The 21,074-nt window shown below is 39.5% G+C and overlaps 1 protein-coding gene across 2 annotated transcripts; it reads left to right on the top strand.

The window, feature by feature from the left end:
* The first annotated feature begins 160 nt into the window (after positions 1-160).
* On the top strand, positions 161-20,033 carry EBAG9 (estrogen receptor binding site associated antigen 9). 2 transcript variants are annotated; one of them, XM_082044874.1, is made up of 8 exons: positions 161-301; positions 6,364-6,539; positions 7,447-7,544; positions 10,903-10,981; positions 11,196-11,354; positions 13,407-13,514; positions 14,436-14,527; positions 19,501-20,033. In XM_082044874.1, exons 3-8 carry the CDS (start codon positions 7,462-7,464, stop codon positions 19,619-19,621), a joined length of 642 nt encoding a protein of 213 aa, XP_081901000.1. In that variant the 5' UTR covers positions 161-301; positions 6,364-6,539; positions 7,447-7,461; the 3' UTR covers positions 19,622-20,033. The 2 variants fall into 2 exon arrangements, with proteins under 2 accessions (XP_081901000.1, XP_081900999.1); XM_082044873.1 differs by lacking the exon at positions 6,364-6,539 and having other exon boundaries at positions 162-301.
* The last annotated feature ends 1,041 nt before the right edge of the window (positions 20,034-21,074 follow it).

Here is a 21,074-nt window from a genome sequence, read left to right as displayed (position 1 = left end):
CAGTCCAGCCCATCCTGGCCGCCCCAGCGGCCGTTGGCTTGGCGGCTGTTGGTCCAAAAGCCACGGCGGGAGCCGCAGGCGCGAGCGACGGTTGGCAGCGCGAGGGGAAGAGGCGCGGCCGGAAGGGGCGGGCCCGTCTCCCGGGTGACCGCGGGCCGACATGGCGGCGCGGGAGCTGGCGGCGGAGCGCTGCGCGCCCGGCTTTGAATGAAGGGCGGCCGGCGAGCGCGGAGGCTGCGGGAGCGGCCGCTTCGGGCCCTGGCGCTCCGCGCCCCCTGGAGACCCCTGCTCCTAGGGACAGGTGAGCAGAGTGGGGTGGCGGCGCTTTCTTCCCTGCCGGCTGCCCGCTTCCGCCCTGGCGCGGCTGGGCAGGGCCCTCGGCGCCTTCCCGCCGCGGGCCGGTCCGCGCGGATCTCCCTCAGTAACGCCCCCGCCCCGTTCCCCTCCGTGATCGGGGCGCCCCGGCCCCGGGGCAGTGTGGCCGTCGCCGCAGCTGTGCTCTCGGCCAGCGGCAGGCCTGCCCGGCCGGCCCGTGTCTCTGCCCGGCCGGCCCGGGCCCCTTTTGCCGTGGGGAGGCGGGAGTCGCACAGGCTAGGGAAACATTGAGTGCCTGACGAGTACACGGGCAGCGTTTGGGGTCTGAGAGGTTTGGCACCCTGTAGGAAAGGATGGGAGGTGGGGCAGACCCTGTCATAAGCTTTTTTTGCTGTTTCTAGGCTCTCTGTGGGGTCACTCTGCTTGGGGTTACCTAGTCTGAAGTTTTTCTTTTTTTCATGCCGACTGACAAATTGCATAAAAGTTAATATGAAAGTTGCTTAGTACACTTTTATAGACTGAAGATTCTCTGATATGTCACAGAAAACTTAAGTGCTCCTGCCTGGCCTCAGTGCTGTCTGTAGCAACATGTGAGCCTGGGCTGTGCTGTAGAATGGTGGGGCACCGTTTCATGGTCATGAATTCACAATATGTCTCAGTTGCACGTCTAGTGAAAAATTGTATAGCTTGTTGCTTTATAGTCCTCCTGAATATTCTGGAAATACAGCCAAACCCTGCAGATTTTTTTAAGCCATCTTGTACAGCATGTCATGTAGTGTGTCTTGATTATAGATAGCCAGTGCTTGTTGAGACAGCAGACGTTGCAAGATGATTTTGTGATAGTAATGATGAGGGTGTGTTAATTTGTTGTGTCCGGCTTTCCATGTAGATACAGATAACTTCAGTCCTGGATGACTAATAAGGACTGGAGCAGACCTGGAGTCTCCTGAACTCGGGTTCTGTGCCCGAGAACTTCTCCAGTGTTGCGAAGCAAGTTACATTAATTGGTGCATTATGTCAAAGACTTCTTGCAACTGTGAATGAAGTTATAGTGTAGAATCATGGGATTGCATGATTTCAATCTTTATGTTTTGGTTTTTGGTTTTCAGAAAGCAGTAGCATAAATAGATAGGGAATTGTCAGAGAATGACTATGATTAGTCAGGGGACATGAATTTTCTATTTTAATTAATGTTGCCTTGAAAAATAGAACTTATCATTTAGAACAGAAACCTTCAAGTGTTCACATTAACAAAATTGAAACTGCATTCCGTTTCTTGGGGAGATAGGAGTGGGATAAGGTGGTATTACTTTAGAAAATTTATGGTTCTACAAGTAGCATGTTTAAAAAAGAAGTTGCAACTCTGCATGTTGTATAACAGAGTTTTGGGTGTCTAGGAATAACTTAGCAATTGCCAACATGCACCAATTTTTACTGCCTTTAGTTAGAGAGACAACCATTCCTTCTTGAATGTTCATCTCTTCTGCAGCTCCTGATGGTCTAGGAATCTCATCCTGAATTTGAGCACCTTGGATGACTTAGCTCACCCCCATAAATCATGGGCAGAGTGATCTTCTCTTCCAGCTACCTCACAACTAACCAGTCAAGGTGCTTGCACTGAAAGTTGGAGCTTTAGTGTTGAAACTACGGTACCTTTACTGACATCCCCCAAACACATTCCTATCGTTAGATAGCAGAGATGCCTCCTGATCTTCCCTTTGGATTCCATCCTCTAATGCCATAGTAGCACAGCTTCAAGGTTCAGTCATGTTGCCATTTAATCTATCTGTTTATCAAACTTGGTGGTGAAGACATTGACCTGGTAAGTTCTTTCTTCTGCCCTCAGCCAAACAAAAAACAATTACAGAAATCAACTAGGAGGAGGGGAATGGAACCTCTTAGTCTACAGAATCACGATTGCTGTCTTTGAAATGCAGGAGATGCTGCTTGTGTCTTTCGGTGCCTGTCTGAATGCTGTTCCTGAATCAGTATCTTGCCTTTCTTAAAATACAGCATATCTTTATACATCTTGTAATGAACATTGTTTGGAGGAGGGTTTGTTTGCTTGAAAACTAGTAGGTTTTTTAGCTCTATCTGCTGATCTTCATAACATTTAATCTTCCCTTAAACCTACTTGGGCATCTTCTGATCCATGTGTCCACTCTGCTTTGCAAAATTTCATAGAAAATGAACTTATAAGAAATCATATCCTTGCCACTGAAATTTTGGACTGATCATATGATATTTGCTAGGTTTTTGTCAGCTGTTCTAGTTAAAACATACTGATTCTGTGGTGCTTTTGTGCAGTTTTGTTACTGACACATGTAAGCATTCAAGGCCATGTTAGACTTTTTTCCTAGGAAATGGACTTCTCATGTTGCTTTAGAAGCGTGAGGCTTTTTTATATAGCTATTCATATACATTGTAGTTGGTGGGGACCCGTTTGGTTTCAGACTAGCTATTTTTAGTCTTGATTTAGATACCATGCCTTGGGTGTTTAGCTAGCTGTCTGTAATGTAAGTTAAAGTCAGTGTTTCGAAGATGTCTTCAAGTATTCATTGCAGAGTCAAAGGTGAACTGATATGAAAAAAAAAAAAGTAATAAATTCACAAAACACTGGTAATTCAAGGCAGAAATTCCATATCTGAAGAAAACTACACAGTCCCAATCAGTCAGCTTTGTAGAGGAGGAGAGGACAGCAGGATAGGTGCTCTATAGTATGAGTGTTTTGACATATTTTTCAGTGTTCACTAGGAGAAAATAAGTCTATAAAGCAATTTTAGTGCCACAAAGTGACTTTATTTTAGAATTGGCTGTCTCCTGAAACATTATTGAAGTGGCATTTGTGAGTGCAGTTAGGTGCGAAAGAGGACGTGTTTCTCCAAGTGACAACATGCGCATTGTACAGCAATGGCCACTGAGGGTCTTGCCTGTTTCTCCGTAGCTGACTAAGTCAGCTGGACTGTGCGTGCTGAGGACGATTTTCTGGCTGATGTCAGTGAAGTCAGAGGTGCCAGGAGTTCTAACAAGGTCACTGCTGCAAGCTGAAAGTGATGTAAAAAATGTTTCAGCTCAAGAAACTTCTGAACTTTCTGTCCCTACACTCTGTTTCCTTTATGGATCCATAGAATGTTTTTGGGGATAAGGTGGTTCATTCTTCTGACGTGGCTCTAATGTGTTTAGCATCTTGCTACTACTGTGCTTTATTCCCTTCTGTGCTCACCTTCCACACGAGCAACTGGTGTGACGTTTTCCCTGCAGAAAACAGTATGAGCTATGCAATTCAAACTGCAGGTAAATTTGGTGTCTGTTACAAGATTGTTGCATTGACTGGATTCATGTCCTGATTTATTTGCTTCTTTGTATCTGTTGTAATGGAACGTAAAAGTTCACTTGACAGTAGGTCTGCTAAATGTAATACATTAGAAGCAATCTCAATAATGGAAGAAGGGAAGCTTTGTCCGATTTTACAAAAGGGAAGCTGAGGCATGAGGTGCAATATGCACAAGGATGTATCAGGCCGACAGACAACTCTGTCAGATTTTCTGAATTGTAGTCCAGTTTTCACCGTTGCCTCCATCTGCTAAGAAATGTTCTAGGATTCTTGCTGGAGCGCTGCCACCTTGTATTATGTTTGTATGCCATCCTGTGTCATAGTTGGCTGCTGATATGATGATAGTTGCTTTTGGGATTGATTATCAGGGAAAGGCTTAGAAGAAGAAGAGGAAGAAGGGAGGTTGTTGCCCTGCCATTTAGCATTACACTGTTTGATATTTATTCCCATTCACGAGTTAAGGAAGATACATGGTGTGCCTCTTTGCAGTGTTTGAGAAAAATGGACAGCAAGAAGAGAATGAACACTTCGTTAACTTAACAAGTTTAGTGTAATGATATCAGGTGAATTAAGTTTGCAGTGAACTCAGGAAATGCTGAGGTTCCTTGTGCATTTGTATTGATACAGAGGCTTCAGAATAGAAAGTTATTTCCCTTTGAGAAAATTGATTACTTAACTTGAAAAGAAAAAAAAGAAACCAAAACAACAAACAAAAACCTAAGCGCGCACACAAAAGGCTAGAAGGCACTAAACAAAACTCAAAATCTTTATCTTATCTTTAACTTTTATTTTCTGGGTAGTGCTGTTCTTAGAGCAACAAGGCAAATGCTTCAAGTGCTGTTCCAGACACTGCAGAAAATGCTTGACTTGTCCAAATCTTGAGCCAATAACTGGTTTGAGGTTGTATTTTAAACTGCTTTTAGCATATTGCTGAAGTTAATCCATATATACTGCTTCATATCTTAATTAGCAGTATAAAAACTAGATACACTGATGAAAGTACTTTTTAAAGGTGAAGGATTGCTAATATTAGTATAGCTAGCTGATAGCATGTTGATGCCAAAACTGTGCATTTGACAGTTTGTAGTTTACCAATCTTAACTTCATTGGGAATACTACAATCACAGGTCAGAGAAGGGACGAGCAAACAGTCTTGAAGGGCATAGTGCTGCCACAGGTGAAGTGAAATGCAGCTCTAACATAAATATACGATTGTGTCTCTCATAATAACTCTGAAATTTTTGAATGACACATAGAAAGTGGAGGGGGACAACTTATCTGATTGCTATGGGGAATGACGATAGCTATTGAACCCCGCTTAGCATGCATACTGGTGATATTGGAGCTGTAGTCACTCATGTATAGAAATGACCTGGGAAAAATGGATTAACTTCTGGTGGTAGCTCTTGCCAGCAGTAGACTTCACAAGCTTGCAAGCCAGGCTTCTTATAGATTCTGTGTTTTCAGTTGTTTATATAGGGAAGTCAATACAGTATACAATTTGATATCTGAAAAAATGGAGATTAGTTGAAAAACTGGAGTTATATACATACAAGTACGTGTGTGTGTGAATGTATGTGACACACTTGAAGGTTGTCTTGTTTTTAGTTTTGCACTTGGCTAATAAACCTTTGAACTCAGGCACTAACAATATTGAGTCTACAGAAATTTTTGAGTGATGGTTGCGTCATAAAACAACCTTTTCAATCAGTAGTTTGTTTTTTAATTTAAGATCTGTCTTGGCTGTCCAGTGTGGCAGTTAGTTAGGCTGAACAGTGGGGAAAATGGCTTTACTCTAGTGTTGAGTGCTTCCCTACTCCTTCCCTCCTGCTCCCCAAGCCGATAGAAGAGTGAATTCAAGTAGAGTGGAGTGAGCTTCTAAACAAGTTTTCTTTTAGAAAAGATGTGCCTTTTTTCTCATTTCAACGGTTTACCTGCTCTTCATACCTCAAATCACAGGTAGATGGCTTCTAGCTGCCTCTTTTTAAAATGGCAATATCTTTCATCAATTCAGCGTTAGTTTGCTATAATTTCTACCTGTAGAATAGAGAACGGTTCATCTAGTTGCTATTCACTGTTTTTTCACTAACTTCCACTATTTCTGAATCTTTCAAATTCTTGACTGATGCATTCTGCTGTCACCTAGATACTGTCAAAATTGCTTATTTGGAAAGGTAAGGAAGTACTTGAGCACCGTACAAAATGGTAGTCCTGTCTTTAAAGTGAAAAGCTAAATGTGTTGGACGGGGTCTGCTATTCTTGCTGCTTTGTGGGAAGTTTGACTGTTGCCTCATCCTGTTAAACAAAAAGCTCATTTAACACCCATTCTGGTATGAGGTTCTCTACATTTTTAAGTCTCCCATGAAATGAGATTAAGACAACACTAGTGTTGAAGTAGAGGTGGAATGTATCTTATGAGGCCTCTCTCCTGAGCTACATCTTGGTAGTGCGGTCTGTAAATTGGTGGTTACTTATTGACTTAAGCCTTCCATTTTACAATAAAAGGGCCTGTTTGTGTAATAGCCACACTGTATGATTTTTCAGTGTCAGAAATTCCTTATTTGGACTGTATGTGAAGCCATATTTCCAGTACTGTGTTACTACAATGTTTAATACTAGTTACATTATCTAGCAAATGAGCACCAATAAAAAAATAAATCCAAGCTCCATGAAGTTCACAAATCCCATTATGTACTTTTTAATAAAATCCTCAGGGCAGTATTGGAGCAGCCTACCTAATGATCCACCTTCCTGACTCTTCCTAACTTAAAGCCTGGAATATAAAGTGTGATTTAAATGCCATAGCATATTTGAAATCAAGCTGTCCTTCCATGGAATACTCATGGCCTGAGGAACATGTCACAGGGCTGCCTTCTCTTCTCACCAGGAGGTATGTTAAACTTGCAACAGAAAATGTTGTTACAAGTGTAGATGTATACAATAAAAAGCTATTTGTGAAGCCTAACCTCTCCTTCTTTATTCTGAAATGTTCACCTCTAGAAGAGAGAAGAGGGATCCTTGATTTACAGCAGGTTATTTTGACTCTAGTCTCTACCTATTTGAGGGGCTCTGTTGGAGTAATGGGGTATACTGACTATAAATTTTCTAGATTATCAAATTGACACTGAAAAACAGCCGACAACATAAGTGGCTTCAGCCAAAGATCAATTTTTTCTTGGCTGGGTTTGCTAGCATGATCCAGTCTGGCATAGAAACATTGATAGATCTAGGGGTTAACTTGTCCTATAGTGCACACAGGATGAACCAACTCTTTCTTTGCTGATGGTTTTTCAGTGACACTGTTTCTAAAATAAACAATGTTTGTTCTCATCATTTCCATCAAAATGGAAACTAAATTTTGGGTTTGACTTAATGACTACATTTATAACCTGTGTATTCAAGACTTGCTCAAGCAAGTGTGAGCTTCTTACTGGTGATTATTCTGTTCTTGCTTTGCTAGTGTTCAGTGCCATTGTTAGTGTCTAAACCAGATCAGCTGTACAGTCTCCACAACCGATTGCCTGCACTAGCCCTTTAGAAGTATCTTTAACTGTGACTTTACCTATGATTATGTGCTGTTTCTTTAAAGGCCATATACATTATGTAGTTGTATTATTTCTATCAGTGAAATGTCCTGAGAGTAGGCAGGTAGTGTCTTTGCTCCAGGTACCTCTTCTCTTTTCTTACATTAATATAGTTTCACAGAATGTTCCTTGCTAATCAGCAACTAAGAAAAATTACTTTAAGAACTATGTAAAGATGTATAATGCTCTACATCTAACTTTTTTCTTTTGCAGGAAGGGTTTCTCACCATGGCCATAACACAGTTTCGACTCTTTAAAATCTGTACTTGCCTGGCAGCAGTGCTTTCTTTCATTAAAAAGTTAATATGCAGGTAAACATGTCTTATTTAATTTGGTTACCTTTACTTTTTTTAATCAGACTCTTATACTTCTTTCCTTCTTTCAACACCCACCCACCACTTTTCCCAGGTCTGTTTTTACTAATTGCAAAACAATCAAGACAGATAAAAACTAATTCAAATTCATTCTTTAATCTGCATATTCCTTCAGAGTTCAAAAGTCTATGTAGTGCAGTTGTGAGTGTATTTTGTGGTAAGATAGCCCTAATGAGGAGTGTTTTCTAAACAGCTATGACAGGGTTTTAAAACTGCCTTTTAAAACTATGTTGTGTCGAACTTTGAGAAAAGTTGTTCTCCACATTTTCTAGAAGGACTTGGCCAGTGATATTTTGTTTTTTTTACGAGGTTCAGTTAATGGCAGCATCCACCTAGTCATCAGTCAGTAGTCTTTCATTGTGATATGTGATTCTCATTTTACTTTGCCAAGAAGCTGTTGCCTGAGACTTCAGATTCTTCTGCCTATTGAAAATTCTTGCAAAAGGCTGGAGGACAGTGATTAAAGTTCAATGGAACTGCCTATTTTTTTTTTTTTTTAGTGAACATGATTTATTTTTGCTTTACTCTTGTAAGCCGTACTTAGTGTTCTTTTGAGTTGTAGACCCATGGACACAGCAGTGTAGTACCTAGAAACACTAAAAAACCCTCAGGAGTTATGGTTATATGATAGTAGAGTAACAGAGTACCTGAAGCAGATCTGAAGAGCACTGTGCTGTCATCTGGACTATGGTTGCTTCTTGTCATTCTTGCAGAATGTTGTTTTACATAAACAAATACCAGTCTAGAGAAATGGATTCTCCTTTTGTGTATGATCAGAGTGAGGTTAAAGCATATCCAGAATGTGTGGTAGACACAAAATAACTGTTTATTTCCTGTTTGCCTTTACTTATTCCAAGAATAAGAGAAAGCTCTCATCTGGTTGGTAAATGCACTACAGTGAAACTTTAAAAAGATACATTTAAGTGTTGCATATAACTATGTTTATGTCAACCTTAGTTCTGTGATTTGAATTCCAAATTAAATTAAGAGTACCTGCTGTGCAGGTTCTAAAAGAAGTCAAAACATTGCATTGATAGCATCTATATTATGCGGACCCTTCATCTCTAAGTGTTAAGATAGCTTTTATAAGCTGTTAATTGTTTATTACAGTGTAATAAATAATTGTGTAATTACAGTATTTTCCTCCATTTTTCAGCTTTTGAATGAACTCAATACTTGAACAGCTGAGGAACTTATTTGGAGTAAAAAGTAGGAGAACTTCTCTGAGTAACAATTAGTTGAAAGAATGAAAATTTAAAATTTTCACATAAGCAAGTCAGTGGATCAAGTTAGTTCAGTCTGTTAGCTACAGATGTTTCTCCTGTTTAATGTCAGCTGCAAAGCATAGCTTGATAAATTTTGTTTTCCTGTAATGTACCCCTGCATATGAGTATGCCTGATAACCAGCAAATGTGATTCCATTAAATGTGCCTTTTAATTCAATGGATATGAGCTAGTACTTACTTAGATTATACAGTTTACATTAGTTTTTCGTTTAAACAAGTGCCTGTAGAGATTGTGTGTCTTTCTAGTAAGTGTAAAACCTGCGTGTAGTACTAGTCATGTCTTTAGTTACAATATTTTTTTATAAGTAACAGCCTGCCTGAATCCACTGTTTCCAGTAAATAAAAGGTATACATATAAAAATAGATGAAACTTATTCTGTTTAAAGTCTCTGGTTATCTTCTTCACCTGAGAAATGTGGACACTGTTAATTAGTAAGAAGAAGCAAATCCAAGAATTCCTGAGGCATTTGTCATTCAGAGCAATGATCAATATCTGTCTAGTGATGGTTGTGAAGCAACTGTTCCTCTAAGGATCTTGTTCCCTTTACAGAAAAAGAAGTGGAGTTACGCTGCCTTCCTCAGTGCTGCCTTGTGTAGCATATTCTTTCCCACGTTGTCTGACAAAAGATGTTTCCTCACACCTTCACCCTTTTCAGTGTAATCATTTTGGCTAGATTAATATTTGTTATAAGCCAATTGCTGGAGTCTTCTAGATCATATAAACGGGGACATGTATATACAATTGCAGAAGTGGTAGCTTAGAATAGTATTAAAGATATGAGTGTTATATGGCTCTGAAGGAGGATGTTTCCAAGCTTGATTTTCCTTTAGAAACACTAACTAAATCTAGTCAGTCAGAACCAGACCTCTCTAATATGTTTGAGGGAGCAGTGTTTTCACCTTCCTTTACCCCAAAACTGTGTTGCTTTGCAGCTTAAAGGAGCAGTTTCTAAAGGGGCTAGAGTTAATTATATAAAGCTTGAAAATTTGACGATAGCAACAGATCTTTCCTAAGGAAGAATCTGTTGATCTTAAAGTAGGAAAAATATATCTAATCACTTACCAGGATGCAGCAGAGGTGGTGTTGCAAGCAATTGAGCTGTTCCAAGTTGATGGTAAAATGTTCTATAATAGTAAAGATAATGGATATGAACTCCAAGTTGTAGTTTCCCAGTTGTATTCTCATCAGTAGTAATACATGAAACTTAGCTTTTCCAAGCTGTGTAAGGTCAGTTACATGACTGTCTTGCTATAGGAGCTTACACTCCTTGGGGAAAATGTGTGAGCCTGGATTTCAGTCTCCTCTGTTGTAAGATTTTAAAATACAGTGAATGTCAGCTAAGAATATTTTAGTTATTATTGTGATCTTTGAACACTGTCATTAAGTAAAAGCCTAGGTGATGTATTTGCAATGCATTAGTGTTTGTCTTCAATTAAAATTATTTTATATAGTTGCTGAAATACTTGTATTGAAACAGTATTCTTTAAGTAGGCAGAAGCACGTATTGAACAGAAGCTGTTGACTTGCATAATCTTGTACTACTTCTGTTTAGACTTTGAAGGAAAAAGTGTGTTAGCGACTTAGAAAGTGATTTGTTAGACACAGCTTAACATCTAAGACATGTAGAAAGACTTCTCAGTTTACAGTAGAAATGGTTTTCTTTGAGCAAATCTGGGTTGGTAGTGTTTGCTTCATAAGCACTGACAATCTAAAAATTGTGACTGTGTGCAAATAACTGAGTTAATTTGTCCATATTTCTTAAAGTTGCTTCTTCTCTATTTCCACTGCAGTTTGAAAAGTTCTTGTGAACACCACTTCAAATTCATGATGAAATTCCTTTGTTTAGCAGACTTTTACTGGCAGTAGTTAATTCTAAGGGAGCTTAAGCACTTAATATTTTAGCCATGACTATTTTCAGTAGTGCTGCTCTCAGACTTCCTTTTTGGTTTTTTTTAAACTTAGTCCTCATGTTTTCAGAGCTTGGAGGAATCCTGCATTTTTCTTTCAGGTCTGGAAGAGGGCGAAAGTTAAGTGGAGACCAGATAACTTTGCCAACCACAGTGGATTATACTTCTGTTCCTAAACAGGTAATTGCTTCAGTGGTGGGTGAATTCATAGATCACTTAACAGAGTGATTATACCAGTCCTATCGTATGTACCTTAGGAAGATATAATATTATTATATATGCTAGATAATATTAAGTGTCTGTCTTATAAGATATAAGAGATAAGAGATAAGAGATATAAGAGAACATTTTTACTTGCAGATAATTTTGATTTGTGCCATGTATTTCTGTTCAGCCAGAAGTAGAAGAGTGGTCTTCGTGGGATGAAGAAGCACCTACTAGTGTCAAGATTGAAGGTGGCAATGGCAATGTGGCCGCTCAGCAAAATCCTTTGGAACAAATGGAACCTGATTATTTCAAAGATATGACACCAACTATACGAAAAACTCAAAAAGTAGGTATTGTGCTTTCAACTAAACTTGTGGAGGATTTTCCTTGCTTTAAAATAAGCTACACGTTAATTGGCAATTTAGAGAAGGTGCTTCTGGTAAAATTAAGCTATCCTATTGAAATGAGAATAGGTGCAAATGTCTCGTCTAACACGTCCAATTAAAAATACTGACTCTTTGAGATCTTACCAAATGTGATGCTAGTTCATGTTTACATCTTTAGTCTTAATATTGGAAACTTATGAAGAGTTTATAATCTGAAGGCTCTTGGACGTATAATGCGAGAACCCTCAAATTGCTTTAATTCTGAATACGGACCCACTGCACTAAGATAATTGTGCTCATACCTTTCCTTTATTTGAACAGAGACATTCCATGTCCTGCTCTTGTGAAGTCTGAGGTAGCAGCACGGCTGTTTCAGAAAAACTTTACTTGTTTCACTGAGTTTTCTTGGGGGGGGGCTGGAATTAGGGAGCTGATACTTTAAAACAGTTTGCTCTTCAAATATCCTTTTTTATTATGGAGACAAGACAGAAGGACATATCCAGAGGAGCATCAACACTGTAAATAAAGGCCGATTAAACTGGTAATTGCAAGTTTTTTTTCTATGTGGAAATCTTCCTGCTGGGTACTTACAAGGCTTTGAGTCAGGTGGAGAACCTCTTTCACAATGAAAGCAGTCAAGCTGTGGAACAGGTTACCAGAGAGGTCGTGCAGGCTCCGTCTCTGGAAGTTTTCAAGCCTCGAGTAAATAAGCCTTGAGTACCTTCACCAGCCTCAGAGCTGACAGTGCTTTGAGAAGGAGGCTGGATTAAAACCTCCTGAGGCCTCTTCCAGGCTGAATCTTCCCAGGGTCCTATGAACTGGAGATTATACTGGTGTCAGTTTTCTGTACTTTCAGTATCTGCAGTATTCTGTAGACTAAATTCTTCTAAGAATTTTGATCTCCCAAAATCTGGGGGGCAGAAGGGGTGCTGTGTAAGAGGTAGATTTCTCCTCTGTATCTAATGACATGTTTTGCCTAATAGAGTTTCAGGTACAGAACAAAACTCAAGAACGATCCATGCTGTTTGAGTACTGTATACTGGGTTTAGTTTAGAGGTATCTTTAAGAGTGACTGCAGGCACCGTAAAGAATATTCCTGCTAACTTGGCCATGTTACCACCCTTAAATATGAGTTTGCATTTGTATTTCTACTAAATCTGGGCTCAATATGAATCCCAGCATTGGAGGTGGAATCTGCTTGTGTTACTGCTCCAATCCGCAATGTCTGGTAATGGAACTTCAGAGTCTGTCATGCTAAATAAGATGGTCCAGTCCTGTTCCCTTTCTTGCATTGGTATCAGCATTTGTATAGTCAGTGGAACTGTGAATCTACCTCTTTTGGAAGCAGCAGGGGCTTAAAGTAGGCTAAACAAAGTACATGAGTAAGTTCATAGCTTGAGGTCAAGAAAAGTACATGGTTTTAGCAACCATGTTAAATTTGCTATTAAACCTTTTAGGAGAAGCATTGGTGCCTGTTTTTCAGCCAAACCAGTACAAAGCTTTACCAGTTGACATGATAGTGAATTATATTTGAACTATTGCAACTTCAGTTGCCCAGATTGCTGTTGAAGTAGCTAAGAGAGCTCATGTTCTAACCCAGTAAAGCTGTGCAGACAGCACTATCCTCAAGAGCAGTATCTTAGAGTGACCTACCATGGAAGCAGGATTTCTCTGAGGAATATGCCGTGTAATCGGTGCCTTATACAAGTACTGGGAGATGTGGCTATTTGATCTGTAATTCTTTGTGCCCTTTCTCTGTCTTGATTCAGTCATAGGTTTCAATGTGACCTGAGAAAAAGCTAGTGGGGGAAGGAGGGAGTTCTCCTGTCTTTTGCATTTAACTTCTCTCACCAGTTCATGTGGCTGTACAGCTTGCAGAACCTGATCAGATTTGAGATGCAGCACAGTGTTGTGTAGCTGTGCCTTCACAGACACAGAGTTATATGACCACCAAGGAGTCTGTGCAGTGCTTCAACTTACCACTTCTCATTCTTTTCTTTGAATTTTTTCAGATAGTTATTAAAAAACGAGAGCCTTTAAATTTTGGGATTCCAGAGGGAAACACAGGATTCTCTAGCAGATTAGCAGCTACACAAGATATTCCTTTTATTCACCAGTCTGTAAGTATGCTCTAAGTATTCATCTGGTATTTCACAGTTAAATGAGTGTTCTGTAGGAGAAGGAATAGTCTGCCTAGGGTCTGCTTTGTGGGGAGCAAGAGGAATCAATTGTTTTAAAATTGAGAGTTCGGTTCAAAGCAGTGAAGTAGTTAATCTAATTTTAACTGATTTATGTTACTGAGAAACTTAGCAGACCAGTGATAAAAAGCTAAGAAGCTTCCAAACACTTGTATACTTGCAATCTTCTAAACCAATGGACTATGTGTTTTCCTTGATTCTGCACAGTAAGTTCCTAACAGAGGAGTGGACTCCTTTTTTTTTTTTTTTTTGAATTATTATTTTCTTGAGAGCCTCTGGGTTACCTTTAGCCTTGGAAAAAATAGTCTAATAATCTAACAGGCTGGCTGTTTAGAGGGAGATGCTTGCTCTCACGTGTGCTCTCTCCCCTCCCTCCCTTCCTCTTTGCCATCTTTAACAGTGCTTCTGCTTTGATTAACATAATGCACAAAAGGGTCTAGGCAGAAAGCAGTGCAGGATGGTCATAGTACTTCTTTAACTTGTCTGTAATGAAAATAATTTAGGAAAGAACTTACAGTGAGTAAAAGCAGCACTCAAATGATATCTGCTCGATTCATCTACTTAACTTATCTTCTCCTTCCTAAAAATGCACTCCAGTACTTCCTTCCTTCCTTTGTTACTGACCAGAATAAAAAAGAATAAAAAACAAACAAACAAACAGAAACAACCAACTCCAACAATTCACTGGAAAAAGTCAGTATCAGAGCAAGAGAAAATGCATAGACAATAAGCTGAGAACAACTGTCATATGTCCAATATTTCTGGAAGTCTGAAGCATCAAGGTTATAAATGTTTTATCTGTTTTCTTTACGTGTGCTTAGAGTTTCTCTTCTTTTGTTTCAGCCTGAACTGGGAGACTTGGATACTTGGCAAGAAAATACTAATGCCTGGGAAGAAGAGGAAGATGCTGCCTGGCAAGCAGAAGAAGTTCTTAGGTAACTGAAAATAATGTAACACCATATAAACTTTTACATTTAAAAGGATCAAATACAGTTTGTTTGTTGTAACACCTTTCTGATCAGTGCTAAGAATTAACAGTTCTTAAGACTAATTATTTTTATACATCTAATTTCTATGTAACTGGTACTTGGCAGAACACATTTTGGATCTAATCAGTTTAATATACAAGATAGTGGGGGGAATTTGAGAATCACTGGAACATTGGAACAACACATGAACCTTGCTCTGGAGTCAAGGAGTTAGGCAACTACCATTGCCCTCCCAAACCAAACAATTTATTGTATACAAATAACATGTTTAAACTTGATTAAGTAAAATACCACTGAATGTCCTTGTAAAAAGGATCATAATAATGTGCTGTAAAGTAAAAATAGTTCAGGATAGAAGGTGAAGTTGTAAGTATGTTCTTGGAACCCTCGTAGGAGCTCAGCCTATTTAGCTAACTTAACTAGCTGATAAGGCTTGAATGTAAAATCAGTGTCTTGCACAAAGTATCACAGTATCACAGTATGTTTGGGATTGGAAGGGACCTCAAAAGATCATCTAGTCCAATCCCCCTGCTGGAGCAGGAACGCATAGGTGAGATTACACAGGAATAGGACTCTCTACTTTCCCTTGTTAAATTTCATTAGGTTATTCCCCGCCCAACTCTCCAGCCTGTCCAGGTCCCGCTGGATGGCAGCACAGCCTTCTGGCGTGTCAGCCACTCCTCCCAGATTAGTGTCATCAGCAAACTTGCTGATAGTACACTCTATTCCCTCGTCTAAATCGTTAATGAATATATTGAATAATATTGGCCCCAGTACTGACCCCTGAGGCACTCCACTAGATACTGGCCTCCAACTAGACTCCGCACCATTGACTACCACTCTCTGGCTTCTCTCCTTAAGCCAGTTTGCAACCCACCTCACTACTCTATTGTCTAGACCACACCTCCTCAGCTTAGCTGTGAGGATGCTGTGGGAGACTGTGTCAAAGGCTTTACTGAAGTCAAGATAGACGACATCCACCGCTCTGCCATCATCCATCCACCTTGTTACATTCTCATAAAAGGCTATGAGGCTGGTCAAGCATGACTTACCCTTGGTAAAGCCATGCTGACTGCCCCTAATAACCCTCTTATCCTTGATATGCCTTGAGATGGCACCAAGGATAAGCTGTTCCATTACTTTCCCAGGGACAGAGGTGAGGCTGAAGAATGAAGTCATGATGAATAGTTCATCTGTTCCATTAATGTTCTTTCTTTCCTCTTAAGAATACGTGGAAGGAGTGTGAAGGGTAAAGAGATGCAGATTGAGTTTAAGCTCATCACTTGCTATGATTTGAATTGGCAGTGACTTATGTTAACCTGTTTCATTTCAAGGTTTTATGAAACTTTATTCTCATATTTTAGCCTGGTATCTTTGCTATTAAAAGGCTTCAGATCAGGTGGTTAATTTTCATAGAATTCCTCCCTGGCTCCACTAAAAAGTATCAAATGTTACTTGTTTTAGAAGGGATCTGTATGTGTCCAAATATTTCAAGTAAATAGAAGATGGTTCAGAACTGTAACTGTCTGTGTTACATACCACTTGGCCAGCTATGAATGGCCACTTCAGTACAACTGATCATTGTGCGAGCTGTGTCCCAGCTGTGTGAAGTAAAACCTTTGTAATTTGATGTGTCGTGAATAAAACAATGTTTTGCTGTAATTGAGGGAAGTGCTGGCTGATTTTTAGCAAGATTGATAGGAAGTACCTTCTGGGTTTACAGTGTGCCTTTGCAGTAGACATCTGTAGTGTAATTAACATCTGACATGTAACATAAAACTTAAGTATAGTACTTGGCAGGCCTGGCTCTGTTTTCAATGGACCATAGTAAGGAAGTGATCTGGAGTGTCTTCTTAGTTCTGGAAGACTGCATCTTGTTCTACAAAATGACCTGAAGATTTCAGACTGCTAAATGGGGGACAGAGTCCCCCTAAGCCTCCAGAGTATTAGTGCTGACTGTTCTCCAGCAGTGCTCTTCGAGAAAGAAATGAGTGTGCAGCAAAAGCAAGGATCTCCCTTGGCCGTTGTGTCTGGGTACTTGCTGATGCTCAGTATTCAGAAGTGTCTTAGACTGGAATCATTTTTGTGTAGTATTAGAGTGCTGATCAATCATGCGAAAATGGGCTGTGGCCTGCTAAATAGCAGGGAACATGGTATCCTGTGCCCTTCTGTCTGGTGACTTAATGCTTGTGTGTGAGAGTTGAAATAAGTGTGTGTAGTAAGCCTGGAATCCAAGCATGCTGAAAGCCAGTGCTAATGAGGAGTTTACTAGTGCCTGAGAATTCCTGTAGTCTGCTGGGTTGTTTTTTTATGTTTGTGGTTTGGGGGGGCTGGGGGGGGGGTGTCAATGTGTTTTGGTTTGGTTTGGTTTTTTTTTGTTGTGTTTTTTGTTTGTTTGTTTGTTTTGTTTTGTTTTGTTTTCCTCCCCAGTCCCCAGCAGGTTTTAGGCTGGGATGCACTGCAATTTGCCAGTCAGTGGTGAATCAACATAGTGAATGATAAACTGGATTCTCAGTTAACTGAAGTTAGAACTTGGTTTCTTCTCCAAATTGTAGATACTGATTTGCACCTTTAGGCTTTCTAATACCAATGAAGTATTCCTCCCAGTGAAAAAAGTTGAACTAAATGCCTAATTGTGTTGAAGTGAAAGATCAAATGGTATGGTATCATTCTTATTACAGTTATTCAGTATGTATAGAGTAAATAAAAACACGAATGTCTGCTAAATAGTGTTCTCATTATAATTGGTGTTCCGCTAGCCACTGGGAGAGGTTTAGGGGCTTTTTTTTGGACGTAACTTGTGTTAGGAATGCCAAACAAGGTTGACATCAGGAGTGGATACTTTCCTGGTTTAAACAATGTTACATCATTCCATACAAACTCTGCTGAACTCCTTGTTTTGGAACCCAGAAAAAGTCCAATACGGCTGCAGTTTGTCACAGGCTCTTCCTTTACTGAAAAATGAAACCTTTCTGAGCCTGAAAGGTAATAACTTTATGTTGAAAACATGCAGGAAGTTTGAAATAGAGATCCATATTATGAACAATGACAAGTAAAAGAGCGGTGGAAAGGCAATCACTTTGTGGTAACCCACTTGTTTATATTTTTTGGTGACTTCAGTTCCTCTGTCTGAGGTGATGTGAAGGTCTGTTCTTGTCTGGGCATAACTGAAGTCCACTAAAATTACTCAGCCAGTAGAGGGCATGGAAACCACTTGTCTGTGCAGAGGAGTTCTGTGCAGTTTGTAGGGGGGAAGGAAAACATGATCTGTTATGACTTTGTCACTTCAGAATTGCAGATTAATACGAGCATTGCTTAACACCTCATGTGGCTTTTTGGAACTCTGCTGTCCCTACATGCTGGCTGGTGTACATATAACTTCTTCCTTCCTGCATCAGTTTAGAAGTGTGGGGAAAATACGGAAATCTGCTACTGTTAAGTGGCAAAACTCTGTGTATGCTAGACTGACGGCACTGTCAGTTATCTACCCTTCTGGTGGAATGTAGATAGCAGGTCGTGATCTCAAAAAAAAGTTTGAGCTTCCATTAAATTGGGAGCTAGATCCTGATGTGAAGGACTGATTTCATTCTTCCGTGACAACAGAACAGTTTAATAGAGTGTAGGAAAACTTTTAGGCATTAATAATCAAGGGAAACCATGAAGGTATTACGTGCAGTCCCTCTCCTGTCCAATACAAAGATAATATGTAGTCTTTGTACCTCAGATATTTCTAAGTTTTGTGTGCCCAGTTTGTCCATAGTTGGAATCTACCAGAGAAGGTTGCTTCAAGCGATGATAGTTTTTGATTCTGTATGTTTGACACACTTAAGTGGATGTGCACAGATAATTTACACACATTGAAAGTTAACTCCCTACTGCCTTGTCAATTAAAATTCTGTATTGTTTTTTAATAAGCAATTGTTTATTCTTACTGAATCTGTGTTCAATTTCACCTTTTCAAGTTAATGAAGCTTCATTTTTATTTTTAAAATCTTCTTGCAAGCAACTTAGCAATTTTTTTGTATCTAATAAACTGAATCCAAAGCAGGAGTGACCTCCTGACACCATTCTGTTATTACTTGTGCAGTACAGGAGAGTGTTGCAATGTGCCACTTGCAGTGTGGATCCAGTTGTTGCCCCTGTGTCTCTCAGGGATGTGTTATAGCTGAAGTGGGGGAATAAAATAAGTTGATTTTTGTGTTGGTTTTTTCCTTCACTCTAGTCAGCTCTGTATTAGTTGAAATTGGAAACCTATTTGTGTTGACAGATTGTTTGGGCTAGCAGATAGTGATTTCTGGGCTTTTGTAGCAGTGATAAGAAATAGTGCTTAAAGGATACACAACTGAAGACTTTATTTTTTATTTCCTTAAAGGCTATTGTTTACATTTGTACTGAACAGTAGACTACTACACAGATCCTGAACATGTGAAAGGGAATATTAGAAGTTATAATCTCATCTGATTATGAGGAAAATGTTTGTAGTACTTGGATTGTCAAGAGGACAACTGATGTCTCTGCTGAGGGAAAGGGTGGACACAAATTGTTCTCTTTGGTCTGAATTTGAAATAATGGGCAATCTTGCTACTCAAAGCATTAGATTTTGTTTGTTTGTTTTTTTCTACATAGCTCTAGGCCTTATAACTGTCGTATACTCTCAGTGATTCACTTTTCAGACTTTGACAATTGAGTGGCTTTTAGATTCTAAAATAATTGAATGAATATTACTGCCTAAGAGTAGATTAATCTGAAAGCATGATTTCAACACAATAAAAGAATAACTCTTCTAAGCCTAACTTCAGCAGACTGAAGCTCTGTCTTGATTATTTACAATAACCTATTTATTGACTGGAATTTAAGGTATGTCTGTGCTAAAAACCAGATTCTTGTTATTTAGCAATTCTTGTGTTCTTTAATTACAGACAACAGAAAATAGCAGAAAGGGAAAAAAGAGCAGCAGAACAACAACGAAAGAAAATGGAGAAAGAGGCCCAGAGGCTAATGAAAAAAGAACAAAACAAAATTGGTGTAAAACTGTCCTAACAGCAACCAGGCACCAATGGCAGTGCCAGTGAAAAAGAGAATTTCAGCTCTACAACGTACATAGTGGTATTGAATTAAGTATTTCTAAGACTTCAACACACTGTTTGGTTCCAGTGCATTCTTCAGGTTATCTTGGAAGCCAGGATTCTCCAAAAATATCTTGAACTACTAGTAGGTGGTTCTTAAAGGAGAAAAATCCCACAGAAAATCATGCCTTGATGGAATGATGTTTCCTGCAATAGTTCTATTCCAGCACCCTTCTTTGCGGCAAAAGTGAGCAAGGATGTTGATTGAAAGACACTCTTAAGGAACAGCTCAAGCCTGGGAAAAGAATGTAAATATTCAGTGGTGGGAAATCTACTGTATTGTCTGTGCTTACCTGAAACATGTAATTAAACAGTTTTAAAGAACCCTTTGCTTCCTGTCTCCTGATAAGGCAAAAGCAGACATTCCTTATTACAAAAGTATCTCTAAATACTTCAGGGTTTTCCATGAGAGATCATATTGACCTGTGCAGAAGAAAATGGCTTGCTATGGATGACCTGCAGTTCTGGAAGTATTCCTGGTAGAGTATATATGGCAGAGCCCAAGTTACAGCTGAACACTAAAGTGGATTTCTTGTCACTTTGTCACTTACAGCTTCCTGTGTTATGATGTCCATGTACAACTCTGCAGTACCTACCAGCAGTGGCATCACTACACAACAGTGGTGCACGCTGGTCTTTTATTACGAAGCCTGATATTGTGAACATAGGGGAGCAATTTAATCATTTACTTGTATATTGGTAGATTTGTATTTCTAGAAGAAATTCTTTTACTTCCTACACTTAGGAGAAAAGAAATCCTCACACCTTATTGCAAGGTAGTATAACTGGAAAAAAAAGTGTCCTGTTAATAAAGTTAGTGTGAAAATCCTCAGTTCAGCTAGTAGCACTTTCCAAATTCTACTTTTATATACTTGCTATATTTATAGTGGAATTCCTCTGGGAAAAATGGGCAAGGTCAACATTCACTAGAAGATAACAGTGCCTTAATGAAGAAAAAAGTTAATGCCTACTGGAAGGAAAGGTGGGTGGGAGGAGGGGAGTCTATGTGGTTCTTTCGTCCAACTCAGAGTTTCAGTGAATACCTTCTCCCTCTGTTGGGTGGATGCCATTATCCCTGAATTCAGGGGTTGTGTGGAATTCTGGTCCACTTATCTGGTTCCAGATAAGTGAAGACAGCAAATTCTGTGCCTGAGACTTGTTCGCTGGATGTACAAGGCACAGTGAAGTTGTAAAAGAATGGGGAGGGGGGGTGCTATCCACTAGATCATCTCTGCCTACAAAACCAGAATTTTTGATTAAGGTGTAAGTAGATTCTGACACAAGTTTTGCTTAAAAGATAAGTAATTGAGAAAGCAAGACGGTAAGAATTACTTTTAATGGTCTTAGTCACAGATAAAAGTTTTTAA

This window comes from Streptopelia decaocto (assembly GCF_964273445.1).
Source record: "Streptopelia decaocto genome assembly, chromosome: 2".
NCBI lineage: Eukaryota > Metazoa > Chordata > Aves > Columbiformes > Columbidae > Streptopelia > Streptopelia decaocto.
The sequence above is the reverse complement of the archived record's forward strand: the minus strand, read 5'-3'. Positions and strand labels throughout refer to the sequence as shown.